At 36.1% G+C, this 27,477-nt stretch overlaps 1 protein-coding gene across 3 annotated transcripts in view; it reads right to left on the bottom strand.

Annotated features, from left to right (window-relative positions):
- The window catches only part of LOC134848087 (uncharacterized), a 42,655-nt gene extending 16,149 nt beyond the window's left edge, over positions 1-26,506 (bottom strand). The window contains exons 1-6 of one of the 3 annotated variants that reach the window (XM_063865429.1): positions 26,407-26,506; positions 25,325-25,598; positions 17,571-19,790; positions 15,214-15,744; positions 14,299-14,448; positions 12,772-13,132 (exon numbers count right to left, since the gene is read on the bottom strand). In XM_063865429.1, coding sequence (XP_063721499.1) covers positions 17,572-19,767 — 2,196 coding nt within the window. In that variant the 5' untranslated portion in view covers positions 19,768-19,790; positions 25,325-25,598; positions 26,407-26,506 and the 3' untranslated portion in view covers positions 12,772-13,132; positions 14,299-14,448; positions 15,214-15,744; position 17,571. Of the gene's footprint in view, positions 1-12,771; positions 13,133-14,298; positions 14,449-15,213; positions 15,745-17,570; positions 19,791-25,324; positions 25,599-26,406 lie in introns of those variants that run through there. The other 2 variants (XM_063865430.1, XR_010162893.1) reach the window with 2 other exon arrangements.
- Positions 26,507-27,477: the final 971 nt, after the last annotated feature.

The following is a 27,477-nucleotide window of genomic DNA, read 5'->3' as shown; positions in this document are numbered from 1 at the left end:
TAAAATTAGACGACAAATACCCATTCAATGGCGCACACGGACGTTTAACTTATGACCCCGACGATAAACACTGGATACCATACATTGGAATATACGACCCCTCAAATTGTAAAGCAGATACAAAAAATAGAGGATACCAAAAATTAATGTTTTTTGATTGGAAAATACAACTCGAAAAAATACAACTCACACGAGATTTAGAAGATAACACAATGATCTATCAAGGAATTCGATACCTTGCAAAAATGATCAAGGATATTGTGATCCTACAACAAGAACCCAAGCAACAATTGTTTGGTTTCCCGAAGATACATGCACAACATTTCAAGTAGCAAGAATACACGCTAGAATGATAAAATTTCATGAAAAATACTTCATTGAATCCATCCCATATGAACAAGTAAACACACTTCACAAGCGAAGTTATAATTTCAGAAATCTAAATAATATAGAAAACAAATTGACACGTTTTCAAATCTACCAAGAAACAGAATTTGCATGTAAATACGCAAACTCACTCTACAAAACACAATACTCCGAAGTACTTGTCGAATACGAAGAAGGTTTCGACATGACCACTGGAAAAATCAAAGTAGATCCACACGCAACAGCAAAATATAAATACGACGGAAAACCTTACACCCCAGTTAGTTTCCAAAAATCTACCGGTCAACCAGGTGGAAAATTAACACCAATTGACAGAAAAAGTTCACGATTACAAGATATTCACTTATGAACACAACATACTTTGGAAACATACATTATGACATTCATTTAGATATGAAATTAGACTACACAATTAGTAGAATTTTTCAAGAAATGTCACTTTCTGAATTAGAAACACTACATCAACTATGCGAACTAGAACGGACACAAATATTGCAATCACTCGCATTAGCAGTATTAAAAATACCCTATGCAGGATATTTATTATCAGGAAACAGATCAAATTTTCTTGATTACGAAGGAAACATTTTATGGTTTTATACTTGCACTAAAAAAGTATCACACTTATACGTTTTTGAAGACAAACGTTGCTATAAAAGGATAACCATATTCTATAAAAACAAAGTACATTTTGTCGACACACTCTCAAGAAGAACATATTTTTGGGATACCGCAGTCCCATGTGGATCAGAAAATAGCCACAATGTAGTACAACTAAATCCAGACGAAGATAAATACTACCTATTAACACCATACCCTACATTAATGCAACCACTCAAAAAGTTTTCACCAGAAAGCATAAGAGCCATTGCTCGAAACCACAATATAGATCTACAATCCATTGGAATTTATTCTAAATTTGATATACAACACCATATTAGAACACAACAATTCCAAGAACTACTCACAAAAATGGACACGATACAAAGACAATCAATTGATCAAAATTTAAGAAAACTTGCAGAAACCGCAGGATTTGCAGACATATACACTCAAGATTACAGTGGATGTTTCAAAGATATTAAAGATTATATATATTTAAATGGCGAAAAATACAGACCACAAGATATTTTACCCATAAATATTTTCAGTTTTGTAACCCTAAAAAACGAAATACTCGCTTTTCTAGGATGGCCCTACTACATCTTAGAACGATTGAATATCTTATACGCTATGCTTAACTTTATAGGATTTCTTTTCTCACTACTGAAAGGAATCTATAATACATGCGCTATACACACACAAGTCAACCGCCAAGCAAGTGTAGCACGCATATTATTTGCAGGATTTTTTGGAATATTTTCATCATCCATAAACAAAATACTTCTAGACGCACAAATCAAAGAATATAATACAAAACTAGCCACAAGACCAAATACATATGACGAAGAACACAATAACGTAGATACAACACCTACAGCACCACAAGTTCCAGCCCTACCACAAAATCATCCCTTATACCTAGTTCCCAGAAATTTTCGAAATTTAGCAATCGCAAATAATCCAAATTTTCGACCACATTCAATACACAGCCCTATCCAACATATAACGACAAATCATTTACAAAATGATAGTACATACGAACAAATTATAGAACAACCCCACACCACCACCTTTCAATCTCAAAATAATCATTTTTTTAGCACACGATGAGCCGACAACTTGGATCCCTCCACCGTTCAAATTCCCACCCAGCAAATCTCCAAAACCCAGTTCCCATTATACCACTTTTCGCTTTTCCCCCACCTGATTTTGTAATTAACATACCATCCAGCACGAGTTCAGACACTAACTCAGACGCTTCAGTTTTTCGCACAATTTCACAATTTAATAACTCAGACCTTGGAACTCCCGACGAATTTGCCAACTCCGAACCCTCTCCTTCCATTTACTCCCAAACCAACCCCTCTACTTTTTCACAACCCCCTTTCCGACCCATCAACGCCAGTCAACCACTACCATCCCTTTCCACTCCCTCTTATGCATCCCAAATTACCCCAACGTATAGTTCATCCCCTTCAAACCGTTCAGCTAACAATTCCCCAGATATTCCACAAATTTCCCCAGAACTAGATAATTATATAACACTCCAACAACAAATGATCCATCCACGCACCCTTACCATAAATCACCTATCCTCCATGACAACATCCTCCGGCCCACCAACACCAACACCACTATCTGAATATACCCAATCTTTAACACAATCATCCACCTCCACAGAATCATCAACTAGCACTAACAGAGCTTATCGCACTTTCAAAAGAAAATTCACAAATCTTCCCTTCACTACTAAACCAGGCACAGCTAAGGAATATATTGATCACCCAAAACATAAAAATACCAACCAATTTCTACTAACTAACCTACCATCATTCCCTCAGTACACCTTAAATACACCTACCACTAATGACGACATCACGAATTTTGTTGACGAATATGTCTTAATGCCAACACTTCATTGGACATCATACTATCACTATACTAACCCTCTTTACTTACCACTATATAATACCACAACTGATAATGAACAATGTAAAAATATGCTATACAGACTAACAACAGCACTAACACTACGACAATTCACATATGTAGGATTCAAAAAATTATTAAAAGAATACACCGCACCCCGCGCTAACGACTTCACTATTGAGTATTACGATCACAACATCATACGACCTAACCAAGACCTATTTTTAGATGATGACCGCTCTGCTAACCCACAACTAACAGAAAATTTCTTCATCTCAACACCATATATATTTACACTTAATATTTTTGATAAAAAACACGATCACATCATTTCAGAAGCCCTCATTAATACACAAGCCTATCAAAGCTTCCAAGATCAATTTGATTTATTCACACTAACCTTTCACTTCCTTACACCGCAGGAACGAGATCTGCACTGCTCCCACGATATTATGTTACGCACTAAATAAACACATACTTATACATATTATCGTTTTATTCAAAATCACTTCCATCTACACACACCTTCACGACAACCCCACCATCGTTTTCAATTCATTAACTCAAAATACACATCACCGTTTTTCCTTAATTCCACTTATTGTATCAAAAATACTAACCTTCACGGCATCCTCCGTAACTACGACCCCGTCCACCAAATGTATATATTTTGCCCCATCATCAATGCTTTCCAGGACAAAGAATCCCGACCCTTCCTCATCCCGCACGAATTCCTACAACCCATCGAAATTCCAATCCTTGAATTTATACATAACACTAGATATAACCACAAACTTTATAACATAATTCAAAACACACCTCATGAATTTGCAGTCGGCACCGTGGAACTAAATATCATCAAAGCACTTCAATTGTTTTGGCCACTGCTCGAAACTAAAAATATCATTCGTATATTAGCTAAATTACTAACATCATCAGTACTAATTCAAGACCTCTTTCCCCACGGCTTTTTCCCTGAAGATTAAAATAAGTATATTTAAATTATATTCACTAATAAATATAAAGTTACTAACCATTTTTTATAATGTTTCATTTCATTTTTCTAGCCCTCTCACCACCATCATGTACAAAATGAAAAAAGACAAAAAAAATAGAAAACTTTTATAAACTAGAGTTCATCAAACTTATTTGCTAAATCAATTTTGATAAAACAATTTCCATAATCTAAACTCTTCGCACTATATAATGTCTTAAAATCCATAAAAATGTAATAATTTAATCTATAAATTTTTCCCCACCAAGCAGTAAACTTATATACGATGAAAATTTATAACTTCAAATCCCCCCAAATGTAGTAAAAATCAAAATTCAAGCGGTAAATTTATAAATTGTTAAAGCAGTACTAACCTTTTCTGTCATTCGCACAAGAATTCTATCCAAACTCGCACAGCTCGCCCACGAAGAATTGTTTAAAATAATGATTTTATGTTCCAAGCTTTCAATAACAACAACTCTCACTAATGATAACAAAATGATAACAAGTTTCCAACTTTCCTTTAACCCGGTTGGAATGGAATTATACACTATACTAAACTAACCAACGCAAATGACTAAACACCACAAATCATAAAATAACAGCATGAATAAGAAAAGAACACCAACGGTACCCAAACCGGATTAACCCAGCTTAAAACTGGATAATTTATTCTTTTGAAGACTATTACAAAGTCAACGAAAGAAATAATAAGACACAAAAAAGTCGAAAGACAAACCCATACCAAAAACAATTCGATTTTTGAAAAAAGGACACAACCAACGAAACATAAGAAAAACCACCACAAACCCAACATAAAACGTTATCACATAACAGGACCTTTCACAGAAACCGCACGAAATCATACTCCCACTCCTGGCCTAACCCACCAGAGAGGACGTCCTGAGCATGCTCTATAGCCGGCCTAACCCACCGCGCTACTCCACGCTTTGTGACCACGCTTTTATTTTTAATAAGAGGTACTCAAGGGTGAGTAATTCTTCAAAATAACTGAACTAAAATAAAAAGCTTTTGTGAAAACAATTAACCAAGATCATAACTAAAAAACAACTAACTAAAATTATAAAATGTAAATCATAGTATGCAGTATATAGATCACACACAACAACAAAGACTAAACGACCCTATCACGACCTGAATAAGAATGGCTACCAACCACAACCGACATGCCGCACACAATCACAACTCAAAGCATTTAGAGTACGACTTGACTTCGCAGCAAAGGACTTCATTGAATCAGACCAATGACCACCTCGATGTTCAAGTATACGTACAGATCCGAGTAACAAGGCATCCCTTCCAAACACGAACTTCACGCCATTCCCAGACGAGGTTGAACACAAACAACACCCCCACAAATGCAAGCAGAAATGACATAGCAAAGCATTTTGGATTCTGGAATCTAAAACGATTTCATTCATTGGGGATCACATCCGTTGTTGAATGACAACAGAAGATTAAGTTCATGTCCCTAATTTCAGTGTCCTGGACCTTCCTTAAGGCATTGGTTCTAGTCAAGGACCTCTCTTCTCCAGAAAACGAGAAAAAAAAGAAAATGATGTTCGCCACATACCAACGTTCATCATCCATCCTTCAATTGCAGAAGAAAAGAGATAAAACTCAAAAAGTTCTGTAAACCCCGGATGGGTGGAACCTAATCCAAACTATATTTTATTATTTATTACTTAGACATTTAATCACTGTAAAGTATTTAATATTAACCAATCACAATCCATCTAACTAACTACCCACTTATTTGTAAGTGCTGAAATTACTTGTAATTTCAGCACCAGAGAGATTTTAATTTAACTTAGAAAATAGTTGACTCTTCCGAGTACTTCAGCAGCCGCAACAATACCAGTATACTCTAGATCTATTGAGCCTAGGAGAGACTAGTTAAACACCCTGAGACTAGTAGTAATAAGAGTAAGATTAGGATCGGTATTAGACTAAGAAGTTGCACGAATCTATCCGGCCGAAAATAAGATAGCGTGACGAGCAGACGGTGTACCCTATCCGAAATTACTCTATGAGCTAGACCCCCATACCTAACTCACCAGCTCAAACCAATATAATTTTGTGAAAAATGAACACAAGTAAACTATCTGCTTTTATTTGAGCTCCAGTTATCAATATCAAAAACTTACTGACTAAAAAACCACCCCATGCATAATTATTTGGCACTTTATTCCATAATCGGAACAATAAATCTGTTTTGTGCAAAACGAAAATTTTTTTCCTCATTACAATTACATGTAGCAAAGTCAAGTTATTCTGATATTTCTACAATTTTCAGCAATTTTTTTGACCGATACTGTTTCTTAAAATATCTAATCATTGCTTAAAAATCAGTTCAAAATTGTGTGATTTAAAAATGATATATCCAGTTAAAAATTCCGTGTAAAAACATGATTCGAATAACCCAATATGACCAGTATGAACAAGACTGCTCGTATCAGGGCGAAGCCCTGAATGTTCCGACTGCCTTTTAAGGTTTAAGGAGCAGCAGTAATAACATGAAAAATTTAATGAATAAAACAAAATGAAAATTTTTTTTCTAAAATTTGAAATTTTTCTAATGAAAATCATCCCACCACACGCCATATGAAGTAAAAAAAAAAGATAGTTTTTGTTCCTTGTAAGAAATCAATTATGGCAAATAAATTTCGTTCAACCAATTTGGAACGATTTATAAGACGGATTAAATCTCCGCTTACGCGTTAATAGCGCGAATTATATCGCGCGTTAATTGTCCCAAATTGATCAAAATGGAAATCTTTAAACCCTTATAACTTCAGAAAAAATGATCACAGGTGGAATATCTTTTCAAATTTAAGCTCAGGACATTGGCTTTCGAATGATATAAGAAAAATTCCGTCAAAAATGGCTAGTTAAAAAGTCGAAATTTGTCTGAAGAAAAAACCCACCCCGAGCACAAATATTCCGTTACTTTCGTATCGAAAGTCGGAACAATAAAAAACTACTGAACACTTTTAAACATTGCTCAAAACATAACAATGCTCGAAACATAACAAGAATGAGCAACCCGCACCGAGCGCCTATGGGTTCTAATCGATTATAATGGATTCCCGAGACAAAAATAATTGATTACAATCCATTACGGATGTGAAATTTAGACCACGAAATCGATTATATAACCATTATAGTCGATTTTTTTTGAACAAATATAATCCATTACAATCCATTATAAGCGATTATAATCCGTTATTTTTGTCACTGAAATCGATTATTTTTGCCAAGATAATCCATTATAATTGATTATTTTGAAATGAAAATCCATTATAATCTATTATAATTGATTATAATCCATTTCATTTTTAGAACTAAATTCGATGAAAGTTTGCAGAATTTATGCCCTGTTTTTTACTAAATGCCACGTGTCAACTTCGTCCCCTCGCCCCTCAAGCTTTTTACGCGGGGTGGGGGTAAATAAACCGGGGGAGGGGGTTTAAGTGGGGTGGGGGTAAATAAACCGGGGGAGGGGGGTTAAACTGGTCATCCCCTCGCCCCCTCAAGCTTTCTTGCAAAGCGAAAGGGACAGGGTAAACAGGAGGGGGAGGGGGTAAATAGTGGGAGGGAGGGTAAACTGGGGGGTGGTATAGTAAACTGGTGGGTGGTAGTATACTGGGTACTGGGGGCTTAACTGGCTGGGGGGGGGTTAACATGTAGTGTTAAACTGCGATGAATTAGAAAAAGTAGAGACAAAAAAACATCAATTTTTTTCTTAAATGTAAGCTTTTTCTTTCGCTTTTTTGTTTTCGTTGCTTTTCTTTATTTCTTTGTATACGTCGCTTTTTCAGGATGAGAAACTAATCGTCACTTTTTTGGATGCAAACTCTGAAGCCGAACAACCTTGAAATTTTTGTCAGACCAAATTCAAAAAGCGAGATCGTCAATTATCCGATGATTATCCTAGCCTAGTTTTTCAAAACTGAGATGAGCTTCCAGATTTTACTATACAACAGTTAGAAAAATTAGTCAAAAAATCAAAGAACAACAAAAAAAAAAACAGATTAGGCCGCCCAAAAAACCGAAGTGAAGATTCTGATCAAATTATTCAAAAATTGGAAACTAATCGCAGAAGTACATTAGCCACGTTGAGCAAAAATTGTCCTGTTTCAAGAGGACTATCACTATTTGACGCTTCGGTTGCAAATGCCCGACGAAGTTATAGGTTTTGAGCGAAACTCTGCTTTCTGAACTTTCGACGTTATGTTTATTTCAGTTTTACTTTCCGTTGATGTCTAGACAGTTGTTCTTTTTAATTAGTTTCCAATTTTAATAAAGTCGAAATAAACATAAGAGAGGAGCCTGTTTATAATTTTGCTGAGAGTGATGAAACACAAGTTGCCATTCTTTGGGCACTGACTACTAACTTCAGCATATTATCCTTGACACCAACAGCACCATTATTCCTGGCATTTTCCTGGCTTCACACAACGTCAACACCAATGCTTCTGATACTGCCCGACGACTTCACGAAACTCAATCCCGAACAAAAAGATAAGTACTACGTTCAAATATATAACCTTGTCAATGTACTAGCAACACCCAGTAATACGCCAAACAGTAATCAAAACGCAAAAGGACTCAGAGCACCTATTGATTTTGCTGCCAAAGTAATCCCCACTGATACTCAAAACTTGATTATTGGTTCAAGTTTTTTAGCGGAGTTTGACACGAAGGAGCTGTCCAAAGACGTGGCCGTTCATTCTCACCACGGATCATTTTGCAGCGAGAAACAATCAGTTGTGAAAAAGTACCACGACACTGAGCTGAAATCAGTAACCTTCCAGGACGGCACCAATTCCCTCACAAGGGAACTACACAAACCTGTAGATGATGTATTTGAAACTTTTTGCGCCACCATTAGTAAAATTGAGACAAAGTTTTCACCTGCAATAATCAATATATGCCAAGTCCCGCCTGTGAATACGGGACCCGATTCTGTAAGTGGTAAACGTATAACTGAATTCAACAGCCTTATTGCTTATAAATTTAAGAAAAAAAATCAAATTGTTCCTATATACGATAAAATTGTCAGCATAAACGACTATCAGTCAATCTTCTTTGACGAAATACATTTGATGCTTTCTGTTAGTACTTTAAAAAATGCAACCATGGAAAAGGTGCTGCCATTATCCAGCTTATCACCTCGAGTTGTTTCTCCGAATACTTCCAACTCTAGGGGCCCAGCGCACCCTCAGAGGAATCGTATGAAACCTGGTTCAAGCCAAGTCTCGTGGGGCCCCCGAGCACCCAAAGAGTCTTGCGAGCCATGGTTTCAGCAACAAGCAAACCTACAATTATATGAATACCAAGCGTAGTAATTATGACTTACGCCATAATAGATACTATCCATACTAATGTTGTTTTAGTAGTCTATTACCCAATGATCTGGATCTATCAAATTTATGTTTAGCCAATGGCTTTTAAAGACTCTCCTTTTTTTCTCCCTTTTAACTAGCATTCCCATTAATTACAATGTACCCAAGAGCACCGCACTACTCAAAACTAGAAATATGACGTCTAACCGCCACTTTAGATTCACAGCTGGCATCTATTGCGCAGTTTTGATACTAACCTTTCCGATTGGAATGTTGGAAATCCTGCTTCTTCAACGTGGGGACATCGAAGTCAATCCAGGTCCCGCACTTTCATATGAAATCCTGGCAAACAAAGCAAAGGAACACCACAACTTCCTCAAATATATAACTCTAAATTGTAGAAGCATAAAGAACAAACACATGGAAATACGTTTCTTGTCGGAAATAGTTGACTCAAACACAATTATCGGTCTTACGGAAACCTGGCTTGACGAAACAGGCGATCATTAAACTTATTCATTCTGCAAAACAACCCATGAAACTTTTAGATGCGACCGTAACAAAAAATGCACTGGTCAACACGCAGGTGGTGGTACTCTTCGTCTTATTCCGAAAAAATTTAACCCTAAGATTCGAAGTGATTTAAAATATCTACGTCTTCCCATTTTGAAGGACTTTAGGTGGAATATAGCCCATTCATCTAAAAAAAATCAAAAAGACAGATAATTGCTATTGCCTACAATCCACACAAACAATTCAAGAAAATTTTTATAGAAGATACACTAAAAGGTATCGATTACGCTGCATCTGAAGCGCGAGATGTTACAATTTTGGGAGATTTCAAGATTAACTGCGTGAATAAACATGAAGCTAAATTTCTCAGCGATTCTATTAAACCATACAGTTTGTCAATAACCAATAAGTCGATACCGACATACAACTCTAAAAACAGCCAATCCATTTTAGATAACATTATAGCAACCAAATCTCTTTGTAAAGAAACTATTGTAGCAGAACCACCTATAAAAACGGACCATTTAAAAACAATGTGTATTAGCAAACTAAAACGATTCGAAAAAGCCATTCCAATTTGAACTTTTCGCTTCAACAAACCCAATTATTGTAAAAATAGGTTCTGCGAGGAACTTAAACAGAGTCCATGGTTTCTCGTCTACCAAGAAAACGATGTCTCTGAAATGTTAATAAAATTTGAAGATATTTTCTCGCATGCCCTAAACGCTCACGCACCACTAGAGCAGAAGTATATCCGAAATAAACCGCAGCTACAGCTGTCTGGTAAATTACTTATCTCAGTCAATAGACCTTTAAAACAGGAAAAAGAAAATCTTCTAAAGGCATATCAATTATCAAGAACAGATGCCAATTTTGAAAACTATAAACGAATAAGAAATAAATACAACAATCATCTAAAACATTTATACAAGAAAAAGAAAACAGCCCAATTCAAAATGCTTGACTGTCCAAAAAAACAATGGAATTTCGTAAACTTTATCAGGAACACCATGAAACAGTCAACGCAAATAGGTGATCTACGGAATTCGTTTGGCGACACTATAATTGAAAGTAAGAAGAAAGCAAATTTCCTTAACTACAGGTTCTCAACATTAGGAGAATACAAAAACGCAGATCCTCCCATAGATGTACCAACTGAGTACAGTGTACACAGCAAAACAAATAGGCACTTTCAATTCAGGTTCATAACTCACAATGAACTGAAAGATGCAATTTTATTACTTCCCTTAAACAAGCCATTAGGACCAAGCAAAATCCCTGCTTGGGCTCTAAAAGACAGCATTAATACTGTAAACCCAATTCTTACGATGATTATCAATGAATGCATCTCGAAATCCGTATTCCCAAATAAATTTAAAAAGGCACACGTTTTTCCCATGTTCAAAAAAGGCGACTCGACAGATCCAGTAATATATCGTTCAATTTCTATCACACCCACTCTATCGAAGTTGTTTGAAAAAATTTTTTCATCCCAAATTCACAAATACTTAGCAAATTCCAATTTTCTAAAGCCAAAACAATTTGGCTTTCGTCCAGGTTATTCAACTAATGATGCTCTTTTATACACAACAGAAAAAACCAGATTCCATCTCGATAAAAATAACATAGCAGCGGCTGCATTTGTTGATTTATCTAAAGCATTTGATTCACTCTCTCATTCAGTCCTTGAAAGGAAACTAAGTCACATTGGCTTTGAACAGTCAGCAACAACTCTTTTTAAGTCATTTCTAGATAACAGACAGCAATTGACAATAGTAAACGGCGAACACTCAGATTAGCTTAAATTAGAGCAAGGTGTTCCCCAAGGTACTGTACTAGGACCACTGCTGTTCAACTTGTATGTAAATGACTTGCCACAAACAATAGACAAATCATGTACGTTAGTACAATATACCGACGACACGACTCTGCTTAGTTTTCATTCAGATCCCGAAACAGCAACAAAGAGCATTGAAAACAATTTCAATAAAATTCTCTTGTATTTTCACTTAAATCGATTAATGATTAATGTAGACAAAACCCAGTTCATTGTATTTTCTGCACTGTCGAAAAAGAAACTAACTGAAAATCTTTCATTGAAAGTTGGAAACTATAAAAATAATTTAACAGAGACAGTTAAATTTCTCGGCGTCAAAATTGACATAAGCCTAACATTTGACAAAGAAATCAACAAAATTTTACAAAAAACGGCTACATTAATCCAAACGATAAAATGCATCCGAGACAAAATCCCTCTGCGTACTAGAATTCTCCTGTTAAATACTCTTGTACTGAGCCATTTGCACTATCCATGCATGCTCTTAAATGGATGTACGCAAGATAATATTGAGAAACTCGAAAAACAAATAAAATGGGGAATCAGGATAATAATGAATATAATCAAACGAGATTCCGTTACACTTCTAAGGAAACAGCACAAAATTCCTACGGAATATAATCGAGTACCGATCAGCACACTACCTTCACAGGTTATGCCGAAACGATGCCCCAGCTTTCACGCATTAAGGTTCCCAAATTCTGAATTCCGCTATAACCATCGAACTGGATTATTACTGTTCCCTTTAACATGTAAAACTGATTTCCTTCATAAGTCTTTCTTATTCACATCAATCAGAAACCTTAACACAATAATCCGAACCTTGTTTAATCGAAAACTACCGTACACATTGACAAAAACTCTGATTAAAAATTTCATCATAGGAAAAGATGACACCTTGTTACCCAATAAGGAGAGTCTTTCCGCATTCAAGGACATTTATTTTGTTAAATCAATTATTTGATTCGTCCTCGTAGTAATTTATGTTTTTTCTTGTTATGTTATATAACCATTGCGTAATATTGTACACTAGATTCTTATACAATCAGTATCCTCGATACATTTACATCCCAGATAAAACATGCGCGAAACTTTTATGGAGGTACGGTTCTAATATCCCCAAGTTAACAAAAACATACCTGTTCGCTGCAACATCCAATGAGCTCCAGTTTCTTTCTAAATTGTATTCGCTTCTTCATCTTCTCACTTACTTCAAAAAAGTATGGTGCACTTAAATCTAAGCGATCATCATTGATCAATGGGTTGCTTGTTTTACTGACATCTGCAGCTTCTGATTTAAATGCGAGGAGCTTCTGAACTGCGATTTCATATAAATATGTAGGTGTTTTGCATTCCTTTGAGTTTGTTGGGTTACAGACAATAGGAGTTTTTGCGCCCAGCAAAGCGTAAAATAGAGAATGGATTTGATAATTCAGGTGTATTTCTGAATTTTCGTGGGCTAGCGTGGAGATTTTTCGCAGCAAATCAGACGCATCTTTCCTGAAAGCGGATCTTGGTTATTATTTTCTACCCATTGTAATTTGCTATAAGACAAAAAAAACGTATTAACGTTTGCGTGTGTCCCTTATGCGATTGAACACCCAACTGTTACCCTTTATGTATTTGTTTAATCAGGGGGTGGAACCCGCCGCCAACCCGTTTTTTAATTGGAACTTTATACTCCAAAATATTTGAGTCTAGACAAAAGAAAACCAAAATTGCTGAAAAGTTTACCAAGAAAAAGTTGGTTTAGAAATTCTCTCAAAATATTTTTCTGCTTTGAAACAACGGCGTTTGAGATTGCGCTATGGCATTTTTGATTTTTTTTTGAAGGTTTTTTTTCAGAAATATTATCTATTGCTACCGTTGGCAAGGCGTTTTTAGAACAGTTTAGGGTTTGCCAAAGTGGGTATCGTTTAACTACCAAAAGGGGAGGGGCGGATTCAGGATTTTCTCGAAGGGACGGATTTTCGAAAAGAAGTTTTGGTCAACCTTCTTCAATTTAATCAGATCAATAATATTCCGAGCTCCCCCAAATCACTAGACAGACCCTGACCGGTGGCATCGCGACCTTAAACCGCGATTGCTATGTATAATTAGTAGCAAAAAGTTCGGACAGACAGAATTAATTAAAATGAGCAATCAGTGCTTTTTGACGCTTCTTTGCATGCAAAATCTGACGCCGGACAACCTTGAACTTTTTGTCAGACCAAATTCGAAAAGCAAGATCGTCGATTATCCGATGATTATGCTAGCCTAATTTTTAAATGCTGCGACATCCAGATTTACTACAAAATAGTTAGCAAAAGTAGTTAAAAAAACTAAAAACTATAGTTATTTTCAACAAAAAAAAAACAGATTAGGCCGTTCCAAAAAAAACAAACGGAAATAAGATGATCGAATCATTAGAAATTTAGAAATTAATTGTAGAAAAATTTTAGCCCCCCTGTTTCCGTTTCAAGGTTTACTATTCCCCGCTTCGGATGCAATTGCCCGCCGTGGTTATAAATTTTAAGCGATACTCTGCGTTATGAACTTTCGACGTTATGTTTATTTCAGTTTTTATTTCCGCTGATGTCTAGACAGTTGCTCTTTTTAATTATTTCTGTCTGTCCGAACTTTTTGCAACTCTCTATAACATAGGGGAGTTATAGTAAACAAGATACCTGCAAGCAACTGCTTCTTCTAGATTGCGAGTTTTGAGATTCTGAAGATACTCTCTGCCAAGTAAGCTGCTTGCATCATTGAATATCGTTTGCCACGAAATTGGTCGATATTCCTCACCGATGAGAGTCTCGTAAACGGACAACCATTCCCTTGGATCAGGGTTGTAAGAAAATTTTAAATAAATAAAAATGTCCATAGTTTGTTTCTACGGCTCAAAGAAAAAATTAGGTGATTTTTCTAACAAAATTAATTTTATAATTAGTATAATTAGTAGCAAAAAGTTCGGACAGACAAAATTAATTAAAAAGAGCAATTGACCTATTTTGGAAATATTTTGCATGCAAAATCTAATTTTTCAGTCTGATTTTGTGTCTCAAGGTTGTATGAAAAAAGAAATTGCATGCAAAAATCTGTCAAAAGGGTACGATTGCTCTTTTTAATTATTTCTGTCTGTCCGAACTTTTTGCAATTCTCTATAGCAAAAAGTTCGGACAGACAAAATTAATTAAAAAGAGCAATTGACCTATTTTACAAAAAATAAGCAAGTAAAATTTAATTTTTCAGTCCAATATTATGTCTCAAGGTTATCTGAAAAAAAATTGCATGCAAAAATCTGTCAAAATGGTACGATTGCTCTTTTTGTTTAATTCCGTCTGTCCGAACTGCTTGCAACTCTCTATAGAGAAACAGTTTAAAGTAATGAGTCACGAGAGGTACAACAAACCCGGGGGACCCTAAAAAATAAATGTGGTCATTTAATTAATAATCTAAATAAGTGCAGAAGCAGATAAAATTGAAGAATTCTAAATGAAGACTCTTTTTGCCTCAGCCAAAAAATGTACTTTTAAAGTGAAAGAAAATTACTTTTGTTTTTTTTAGGAAATTTTTAAAAAGTATTCATTCTACAACCCTGCCTTAGATCTTTCCGAGTGTAGTGGGTATCGTCAGGCTCAGTTTTTGTTATCGCTGGGTGAATATTGTCTGATAAAGTTTTGTTGACATTGGTTTCAGCCAGCTCTTTGAGGTCTTTGGAGAATTGACTTATGTCAAGCAAAAGATCCCTACGACAATAAATCTTTATTTTTTCCGAACCTTTTGGCAGTTTCAGTAATTGCAAGATCGTATTGTCGAGTTTGTTATTACCAACGTAGAAGTAAACAGAAATGTTCTGCTGTTGATACCATTTTTGTGCAGCCCTTGAACAAGATTTTGCAACGTTTGAGAAGACAAAAACTGTCTTGTCTGCGTTGAAACTGTACTTTTTTGCTTCGTTCGCTGAGATCCAATTCAAACCGTCTTCATTCATTTCGGTCTCCTTCAAACAGTCTATTATTGGAATCGCACCAATAATCAATACAGTTTGAAAATTTTGGCTAAAAATTTTCAACAGTGACGTGATGCATCCGGCGAGCTTACTTCTAACAACTTGAACATTTCTAATTTTTCTGGCATGAAGTGAGGTTTTCATATAAATGAAAAGGAAATAAAATTTTGGCGTAGTAAAAGATATTATTTTATTTATTTTTTAAAATTTTTCAGCAATTTTTATTACAGAACGAAGTATAATCAGCTAGTAAATAAACAGCTTGTACCTGTTACGGAAATCTTGTAAATTTTGGTCAAATGACGTAACTTTTCACTTGACAACCGAAAATTGATTCCGAAAACAAGTGAAGTCTGCAAAGTATGTCTATAAATACTTTGGAAATGGACTTGGATCAAAATACGGCATTGGAATTGGAAGAAAATTGCTGGTATAGCGAGATACCAAAAAGTACCATGCTTCCGTATTTTGTCCATGAAAACTAGAATTTATCATGACATGTAGAGAAAAGAATTTTAAAAAACTTAGCAAGCAATAAATGCTGAATTATTATTACTCAATTTCAAAAAATACCATGCTTTTAAAATACCAAACAAGAATGCTCGTATCAGGGCGAAGCCCTGAATGTTCAGACTGCATTTTAAGGTTTAAGGAGCAGTAATAACATTAAAGAAATTCAATGAAATAAAACAAAATGAAAAAAAAAAATTCTAAAATTTGAAGTTTTTTATGAAAATCATCCCCCCACACGCCATATAAAGTACAAAAGGATAGTTTTAGCTACTTTTAACAAACCAATTATGGCACATAAGCTTCTTTTAACCAATTTTACGAGTTCTAAGGCGGATTAACTCTCCGCTTACGTGTTAATAGCGCGAAATATATCGCGCGTTAATTGTCCCGAATTGGTCAAAATGGCAAAATTTAAACCCCCATAACTCTACGAAAAATGATCACAGGTTAAATATCTTATCAAATTTGAGCTCAGGACAACAATGCCTTTCGAATGATATAAAAATATTCCGTCAAAATGGCTAGTTAAAAAGTCGAAATTTGTCTGAAGAAAAAAAAACCACCCCGAGCACAAATATTCCGTTACTTTCGTATCGAAAGTCGGAACAAAAAGACAACTGCTCGTAGTGGGGCAAAGCCCTGAATGTTCAGACTGTCACTTATTTATATTCAAAATTTTTTCGAAAAAGAAAACATTGAAAACCTATAAATTTTTGAACAATATCAAAGTGTGAAATGTCGAGTCGTACAAAATTAATACGACTGATCTGATTAGCTAGCCTCAATTCATTTTGGAACAATTTTGTTGTGCGGGATAATTTGTCACGCATAAATAATTCGCGTTACGCTCTTCGCATAATTTAGTTCAGAGCTGATATCTTCAATATGGTATGAAAAATTTTTGTCGAGAACTATTATTTCGATCGGTGAAAATTGACTGAATAAACAAAAACACACCGAGCATAAATATTCCGTTTTATGCGAAAGTCAACAATGCGGAATATATCGCGCTTTAATTGTCCCAAATTGGCCAAATTTGTAACCTTAAAATCTTTATAATTTATAATGAATCTATATGTTTATAATGAATCTATATATTTTTTCAAACTTCAGCTCAGGAAAACAATACTTTTTGGCTGATATAAAAACTTCCGTCAAAAATGACTAATTAAAAAGTCGAATATTGTCTGGATAAAAGAAACCACCCCGAGCACAAATATTCAGTCTTTTTCTTTGAAAGTCGGAACAAAAATCTCTACGAAATACCGTTCAAAATTCGCGGTCGAATTTCAAGAGAAGCGCTGCGTTATTTGACTGAGAAAACTGCGCATCTCCGCTACAAAATGCGTAACCGACTTGATAATTTTTTTTTGAGAATGTCGCGAATTTCCAAGCGGCCATGACTTTTCAAGTGTTGTAAAAAAAAATGAAAACCTCACAGATCACAAGTTGCATCCGTAAGTTCTTTTTCTTCTAGCGGAGAATTGAAAAAAGTAGTATTTGATATAACAATGGCCAAATTGGTTGTTGCACGTGTTACTGCCGCACGAAAAGTTCTCCTGAAGCCTTGAGAACTTTGCCATGCCAATTTCTCTAGCATCAAAACAACACTTGCAAATTCGCTTCCGTAGATTCTGTCGCTGCATTCCAAACGAATGAATGGTAAATTTTCATCGTTTCTGTCGATTACTATCCCATGCGAAAAAGAGCGCAAAGCTATTTTTTCCTTTTTTAAAGCAGATACGATAGCAATTTGACTTTTTGGAGATAAAAAGTTGGTAACAACAAGAACGCTGGATTTGTCGTTGGACATTCTAGCGTATCTCATTATTGTCTGGATGCACTTTTCAAAAAACGTTTCCATTTCAGATCCATTGGTTGATTCAACGTAAATGATCTCCGGCCGGTTGGTTCCCTCAAGACTATGAGACGGTGTTCCGTAAATTTCACGGAATCCAATGTTTGTGTTCGTGTTTCTGACAATATTGCGTGAAAAAGTGTGGAGTTGTTTCGTGGATCTCATGGCATGTGAGAGGATGACGTCATTGAATTTAATTTTACTTAGGCCATAGCCCGAAAACACTGGTTCTTCCGAGGAAAAGATGCAGAAATGCACACCTTTTTCGTCACATTTTAATAAAAGTTTTTGCATCTTTGGGTACGTGAGAGGATCTTCGTCTATAAAAATAATTCCCTTTCCTATTTTGTCAAGTTTCTCGGAGACATTCTGAACCGTCCAAAACTCAATGCCTGATCCATTTAACGTTTGCTTCATCTGTGAAAAAAGAACCAGAGCTCTAAGAGAAGACCCGTCGAATATAACTACTTTACTTTCTGTTTGTCCCGTCTCAAAGAGAACGCTCTTGGCCAATTTAGCCAAATGGATCATCAGCATCGTCTTTCCAGATCCCTTTGTTCCTCTTACGTTTATTCGTAGAGGTTCAGAATCTTTTGAAAGATCTGTAAGTCCTTTGAATACTTTGCCGATGACATCCAACTGTTCTCTGGTCCAAAGAATCACCGTCGTTTTTTCGTTTTTTGTCTGGTTGTACACTGACTTCGAGGCTCGTATGAGTTTTTGTTTGCAGTTATCATCTTTTTGAGGTACAACTTCATCGATTTGTTTTTCAAGCCAAGTTTCTAGTTTCTCTGTTTTGACTTTAATAGACTGAATATCTTCAGAAACAAATTGGCGATGAATTAGAGCGCTGTCTCCTTCCATGGAGTTCAAAGCAACAAGACGGGCAACAAGGGGGTCAAATTTGTCGGATTCCTTCATCTCTGGAATTTTTTGAAGCGTATCTTTCCAATGTTTTGCAAACTCGTTGAATTGCCACTGATAAAAAACAATCAATTGATTAGTCTGTCCATCTTTGTCGTACCAATTCAGATTCGGTTCATCTTGGGTTTCTGGACGTTTTTTGGGTGCATATGCTGGTTTTTTACCCGCTAAAGAGCAATATACATTGTGAATTGGAACTTCATTATCGTCGTTTTTGTCAACATTATCTCCAGATGATTCTGTAGAGCGTGTATTGTAACGCAATAAGTATCGTACAAAATTTTTGTGTTTTTCAAAATCGGATTGAAGTTTTTGTTTATTTACTTTTAATTCGTTTTTCACGTTAAAGACGAAAATTCCTTTCGTTGGATGTGCAACTATCATGTCAATTTCCACGCTGCCTGGACCGCCTTTTTCAAAAATATGGCTGCCGTCTACATTTGGAAGAATGATGATTCCGGAATCATCCGTGGACACTTCAGTGACAAACAGTCTGTAAATTTTGCTCTCCCCTTCATCGCCTTTTTGAAGTGCTTTGTAATGTTTCTGCAGTTCTGTACCCAACTGCTCGTTTGGAATTATTATTTGAGAGATTCTCACACATGGTACAGACGTTTTCTCACCTCTGTTTTTCCACTTTGGGTACTGGTTTTCCATGAACCGCTTCAAGGAAGCATCGTCATTGAAAATAATTTTCCCCCCTCCGGGCCAGTGGATTTCTATCTTGTCCAATTCTTGCGTCAGCTTGCTTAAATTTCTTTCAAATGTATCGCAATCAGATAATTTTCTCTCTGCTGTATCTGTTCCCGACGGGTGTTGTTCGATTGATTCTTGGTCTTGCGAATCCATTTAGACCCAGAAGAAAAATTGAGCTGACAAAAAAAATTACTTACTTTTTCTTGACATATCTAATTATCTATTATGGTTTACTTCTTATCTTATGTGCTTTTTGACGGAAAAATTGTTTCGAGTTTTTTCCCTTTATAAGTTCACGTGTGAATTCACAACTAAGTGAAAACTAAGTGCCTAACAAACTGCTCGTATTCATAGCCGCAGATCTTTTAGATTTAAGAATTGAATTATCGAGCTCAGTTATCCAGACAAAATTTTTTTTAAAACGTGAAAGTTTTGATGCGATTTTTTTCAAACAGGTAGTACTTTGCAAATAACCTAGCTCAACCTTCACGAAGCTCAACCGCTGAATAATGGCCAAAAATTGATGTACAAGTACTCCTGAAACTTGATCAAAACTAGATTTTACATATAACTTACTAACGACCCTACAGTCATACGGGTGATCTCTCTATCCATTTCCTTCCTTTTGCAAAAAGGCGCATCGTTACTAGATACAAAATTCACATATGCTTAATCATTTATTTATTTTTTTAAAGGGACGGCAATTCGTTACTAGAGACCAAAGGGGGGATAGTTGAAGATATTCAATAAAAGTTTGACGTGGAGTGTTATTTCAACTTTCACATTAGTTCATTCAATCTGACCATCTGTACTGTCAATCATCTGCCAAAATTGATGCTAATTGGCGTTGCTTGTCAATGGCGTTGTCTGTGACCCTCCACGTTACCTCTATTTCTCACTCCTATGCTATACTTTAAAGGATTAAATTAATCTATTCTATCTGCAGTTTATTTTTCATGAAACGGATTTTCAACATGGCGCAATCAACAGGTTCAAGTGGGGGAAAAATCCAATTGCAGTAACAGGTTTCTGGCCCACGAAATTCAGCAAACCACCCATGCTCTGGGAATTCCGGTGAAACAGATGCCAGTGGGGAAGAGTAGTGAAACACGGATTAAAAAAAGAAACAATTATAATTTCAACGGAGCGCTTACATCGGCGCAAACTGGGGCGCAGGCAGCGGGTGCGGACGGAAAAAAAGAAAAGAAGGCGAACAAACGTTTATATCGAATCTCTATTTCTGCCTGGGGAGAAAAGTCAGGAAGCGTTACTCACAAAGCGCCCGCACCTCGATCTGGGGGTGACAAGATATCCACAGTTTGTGAAAGCGATAGAAACCGAACTCAACAAAGAAAGGAAACATACGAGACTTCTCAACTCTTATCTAGGAATCAGCACAACAACGAGTCACTGGAACAGTTTCATCCTGTTCTTTGCGGTCTTACCGCATGATGTAACTTCCAGACGTTAGAGGGACGCATACTTAGTGATGTTTTCATAAGCAATATGAACAATCGCGAAGTTCAAACTGATCTGTGTCGGCCACCAGGATTGCCGGAGGAAGTGTATGGGATCGCTTTATCCTACGAGCAGTGGAACTTCATCGGCCCGAATGCGAAATGCTCTTCAAATCAAAACAAAAACCGCGGCAGAGGATCGAACCAAGGGCACGGACTAAACCGAGGGGGAAAATCGCCGGAAACAGTCGGTGCTAAAAGTGGGATCACAGTTGATCACTCGTAACTAACGCCGGACAGAAGCACATAATCAACCTAACTGCAGGGATAAACAAAGTTGTCAAAGGCGGCGCGGAGCAGCTGGATAGATCCAGGAACACAGAGATTGTGAATTTAATGATCCGAAGGCAGCGGTTGATCACATTTCCCAGCACGAAAGTTCAGTGGGATGGTTAAACCCAGTAAATAAGCCCCCATGCTCTCTGAATTCGGCTAGTTTGGGTGATTACCTGGCGCTGTCAGTCAGCTAAAATTGCTGCCCAAAAACTGAAAGTGGGGCTCAACTGCCAATACGCATAAATGGGATTTTTACGTGTGTTTGGATAGACAGCGAAATACCGATCTTGATATTCACCTTCGGAAAACTGGAGAGGACCCTCGATGCGAATAACTCAAGATAAAGTAGACAGCAAAATCGAGAAATTTTAGAAGCAGATTTATTTTTGAAACTTAGAAGAATCTTCCGATAAATAATTCGTTTCGCTGATTGTAATAATGGTCCAAAAGCACGAATGGGTTAAACTAGAACATGAATCGAGAGATGTTAAAAACAAGTCTACAAAAAGAAGTATAAGCTGCCAAAAATCGAAGAAACAATGGACAAACTTCTACGAATGAACAATCGAGTGCCAAGCCTCATTTTCAAATATGAAAAAGCAGGTTGCGAACATACTAGAGCTCCGAAACATCAATGTCCATCGAGACATCAGGATAGTATGCGACTCAAGCCACAAGACGCGGTGGTATAGCAGCTAGGCCCTGCTATACCATTTTTAATCGCTGCAGACCAATTTCAATCTCATCAAGGTACTCAAACGAAACGGAAGAGAAATTTTTGACAAACGAGCTTTAAATGTTAGTGTGTGCGTGGGGAGGGGTGCAGATTTGTGTCGAAATTATGTCAAGAAAGAGTTTCAGGAAGTTGGAAAGAATTATTACTAAACAACGGAGCCAAAAAAAAAAGCGACGATAAATTTAGAGAATAAATTACTACCTCAAGGTTGGAAGCGGTTACCAAAGAAACAAAAAATAATAAAGCCAACACAGCCCTTTGTTATCCTGGCGTTTAGTGGGGAAACAATTCCACCGTTGCACTCAAACAACCTAGTTATGCCAATTGATCTCAGGGCCACAAATTTGTTAGCAAATCTACTTCACTACCAGAGTTATTCAATTTACCTTTTGTTGAATCCCAGTGCAAGTCCAAATCTCAAATCATTGCGATCAGAGAATTGATCGAAAAGAGAGACCTAGTTTGTAAATGAGTTTTGCGTAAGAGATAATGTCCGTCGGATAGTCGATAAATTAGTTATCCCCATACACCTGACAACAGCTGTCAATAACCGAATTGATTACTACCATCAAGGAAATTCAAACAAGTTTCAAGCCGCCAAGGGTATTTTTCATCTTTACTGCGTCAATTGCGGATAACTGCGCCTAATATAAGGCTTCTGGTATGAATCCCATCCCCCTAATTTGAAAACATAATGTTCGTAAAATAGCCGAGCCAAAAACACCAATTGAATCGAAACAACTTGAGTTTTGTGGAACAATTAATTATCTTAATGAATAAAAAACGTTCTCCTGGCGGTTAACTATTTTTTGCGTTTGTCTTTGGCTATGGTGAGCAAAAACAACCAATCGGATAAGATGCTAAATTTTTAAAATCATTTGTAGTCACTCACTGGGTACCTCGGGAGATTCATGTTGATCGGGTGACTAGTTTTATGTCAAATAAGCCGAAAACATTTTGCAAATGCGAAATTATTTAAATTGTAAAATCGCCGGTCAACGACCATTGCGCAACAGGACGTGTAGAATGAACCATCGGTAGCGTAAAAAAACTTATACTAACATTCGTAGAGCAAATAATCCGCAACCGTTAGAGAACCACGGATGCGAGGCAAACACGATTCTGCACAATCTAAAAACTTTCCCTGTACAAACTGAATTAGTCACGGGTATTACTATCTGTTTAGATGAAACGACCCTGCAGTACAGGACATGCTACACCCATCGAACACGAGTCGGGTTGTTTGCTCGGATCTCGTGTATGACATAAAATCAGAAGTCACCCACTGAAACTGACTGACGAGGTACAGCTAAACCAGAGGGACAAACCCCCGTTTTGATAACAAAGAACGAGCCCGTAGTCAATACCGGGTCCTCAGGCCAAATGTACCAACGCACCTTAAACACATATGAAAGCTACTTCAGAAGTTAAATCTGAGAGTGTACACAGTAACCCTAAAAATGGCGTTGTAATTAGGAAGTCCAGTGTCGCTCTGGTAAAGAAAACTGACAAAAGTCTGTTGGCTATGTTTGACTTCAATTTGAATTCATCTGATGAAGACCAGCAAAATTGCACTCTCCAAGTACGAGCATGAAATGGTGTAAAAAAACCTGAACGACGTCTATTTTCTCAGGTAGAATTTAATTTTTGCTTCCCAGCGGAAGATCAAATTTTGTCTTTTGATCCAGTTTTGATAAATTGAGTTTTATTTTACACGCAATGTTTCTATCATAGTATGAACGGTCTTTTTTGTAACCTAAGTCGCAAATATTGCAATAAAATGTGTTCGTTTTGGAAGTGTTCGTTTTGATCAATAACCAACTATTAAGTACAGCCAATGCTAAGTCTTTTAACACAGACTTTTATTGTTCCGACTTCCGAAACGAAAGCAACGGATTATTTGTGCTCGTATTGGTTTTTTCTTCAGACAAAACTCGACTTTTTAACTCGCCATTTTTGACAGTCAAAAGGTATTTTGAGCATACATTTGAAAAAATGTTTCGTTGTGATCATTTTTCGTAAAATTAGGGGGGTTTAAACATTGCCTTTTGGCCAATTTGGGACAATTAAGGCGCGATATATTTTGCGCGATTAGCACTTAAGCGGAGACTTAATCCGTCATTGGAATCGTTCCTAATTGGTTAAAAGAAGCTTATTCGCCAGTGTTACTAGAAGCAAAAGCTATCACGTTGTACTTGAAATGTCGCGTGGGGGGCTGAAAAAAATCGTTTTTATTTAATACTTTTATTTATTTCATATTGTTACTGCCCCATAGACCTCAATAGGCACTCGAAAATTTTAGGGCTTTGCTTTGACACGAGCAGTCTTGTTCAGTTTTGTGTTCGGTTCTGTGTTTTTACATGTATCGTCGGATTTTGGGTCAAATTTTGTACGTGTGCTCGAGAAATTTGGCAAAATTTAAGTTGATCACCTAAACTTAATAAAGGGTTGTAACAATTACTTAAATTTAAATTAGGAAATGATATGTGAACTCTAATGCTGCAGCTGGTGAACTCATGATAATTTTTTTGTCATAAGAGAAAATAGATTACCGGCACAAACATGTTGATATGTAATGCTAGTGCTTCTATAGCCTTTAACTAATCTATCGGACTTATAGTTTCTGTGAAAATTTCTGAGTTGTCTTCTGGATTGACTTTGCGTTTGTCTTCAAATTTAAATTAAATCAAAATGCTTCGCGAAATTTTTTCGTTTGTATTTTTGTCGGCTTTTTGAGCGTTTTTTTTTTCACTCTCAAAAAATACATGGCAGATTGTCGTTGATTGAAAAAAAAATTCAATTCTGTCAAGGAAATATGGTAAAAACGAAGTTTTCCGAAAAAGCGCACTCATTTCGCATTGCTCGTTTGTTAGTTCAAATGCAGTTTTGAAAGTGCGATTGCAGTTTTAACGCTATTTTAGTTTCTCAGATCTATTTCAAAAATATAAGACGTTTTCCGATAAATTTCGGTGACCTTGAGAAACTCAACTGGTCAAAAATTACAGCATTTTAGGTTAACTAGTTTTTTGAACTGATTTTTACGTCTCAAATCAGTGATAAACTGGAAAACGAAGTCGAAACGAGCAGCTTTAGATTAATTAACATCGTTCAGATTCGTTGATCAAAAACATATTGCCATCAATTTGGCATTAATAATTTGGCATGTACAAAATTCACTTACCGAATGTAAGAAGAAAGAATTGACGAAGATTTTAGGAGATGAATAATTTAGATAAAACTAAAAATTTGGCGTCACAAAACTCGAGTAATTTTAAAGACTCTGAGAAAACTAATAAATTGACACAGAGATAACGTAACGTTTCTAGCGAGTTATTCAGTACTTGAAGGGGTAACTTGTTTCCATTTTGGCTACCGAACGCGTAATTTCACTTTCGATTCGCGCTGGTGCTCTTTTTTCAAGCACCAAAAATAAACGTCGATCAAGTTTGTTTCGTCTATTGGGGCCGAGTAAGATGAGATATAAGAAATCAATTTCAGTCAATAATAAAATGGAGTTATTTCAATGAATACTAAAAAAAATTGATTTACTCTCTGGGATGAACGTTGATCTCACAATTTCAAATATAATATCTAAAACAACTTTATAAAAAAAAATCAATTTTTTTTTACCGGAAATTAGTTTTCTAGTTAAAGCCAAATTAGTGACAGCATAGGTGACCTTGAGCATTTTAGGTGGTGATAACTTATTAAAATTTTGGGTTTGTTTAGTTTTTTGAGGGGTTTTGAGTGGTTTTTACTTGCGGAAATTTTAGTGATAAAACTGGAAACCGGCGTCGAATTGAGCAGTTTTAGGTTAATTAACTTATTGTTCAGATTCGTTGACCGAAAAAGATATTGCCAACAATTTGGCATAAACTATGATTTCGCACACCCGACAAAAAAAATAAGAAAATTTGACAATAATTTTCAAACCTGAAAAATTAAGTAACTTTTTGGAAACAGTTTCGCAAACAAATTCCGTGGTCGGATTTAGTGAAAGAAATTGCAGGTTTTGATTAATTTATTTAGCACTTAAGTCAGATTTATCCATGACTTAATAATTCAGGATACTTATACGTTTCTACAAGAGGCGGATTTAGGGGGGGGGGTGTTGCGGACGTCCTTTTTTCTTTAGGGATTCGACTCCATGTTAGGATTCCCCCTTTGCACTATTTTGAGATATCCAATTTTGGCTGACTGACCCCAAAACTTTTCTAAAGGTGCCTTCGGCGCCAATATATACTAATTTTTTAAACGGTCCACCAAATGAAAATGTAAGAACAGTTGTTGAGATAACTTTCTAAAACTGCATATTAACAAACAAAAGCACGTTAAGAAAGTTTCGAAGAACGGTAGAAACTGTACTCGCACTTCAAAACTGAAAATTCGAACTGAAAACACGAGTTAAGACGTGTCTGGTGCTAGTGATGACTCATTATAATTAGTTGTGTTCTGTCGAATTCGTGTTTCTTCGCTTGCTCGATTTTTAATGCGCAGTATGTTGTAAAATGTTTGTTGGCATAAAATGTTTGTTACGTGATTGCCTAGTCTATTCTCCGTACAAACTTCCATGATAACAAGAATTCTTTGCGGCAGAGTTTTTGCTTAAAAAGTTTCCGATACTGACGTCTCGAATTCAAAATATCAGTTTGATATTATATGATCACAGATTCAAAATTACAAATTAACCATGACAAAGCAATTAGTAGGAACTTTATATAATTTTCTATAGGAACTTTATATAGAAACGTATGTCCATAATGGCAATTTTTGATGGGTCATACTATGCGTTAACATGCGAACAATTGGGCCATCATCTTGATAGGAGTTATCTCGTTAATTCGCTATTCGAATCTTTAAGATCCGAGTTTTGTTGTTTTGTCCTGTTTTTCCCCTAACATTTTGACTTTTAACTAACACTGTTTTGATTGATTATTATACCATCTGAGAAAATTTAATCAAAAAATAATGCCAAAAATTTTTTTTTGTGAAATTGTTCATCTGTTTTAAACACTTCATGATTTTCATGAAAAAAGTACTTAAGATACATCATAGAGCAGCCTTGTTTCATTTTTTGTATAGACAGGTGCTAATATGATCGAATGTTGGTTCTGCAGGTTTTTAAATAAACTTTGACATAAATTTCAAACATAAAATTTTAACTCATTGGCTCATCATAGTTTTTTTGCGCTTCTCTCTCTAAATTAGTTCCTCACTAAAATTGGCACATCGTTTTTTTGTCAAGTTCTTTGTAAATTTTTAGTTGGAACCAACAACATAAAGAAGCCAAACTGTGCATTCTGTGCATTGTAAGCGGATTCCACAACAGGCCAA

This window comes from Symsagittifera roscoffensis, chromosome 6 (genome assembly GCF_963678635.1).
Source record: "Symsagittifera roscoffensis chromosome 6, txSymRosc1.1, whole genome shotgun sequence".
Classification (NCBI taxonomy): domain Eukaryota; kingdom Metazoa; phylum Xenacoelomorpha; order Acoela; family Convolutidae; genus Symsagittifera; species Symsagittifera roscoffensis.
The sequence above is the reverse complement of the archived record's forward strand: the minus strand, read 5'-3'. Positions and strand labels throughout refer to the sequence as shown.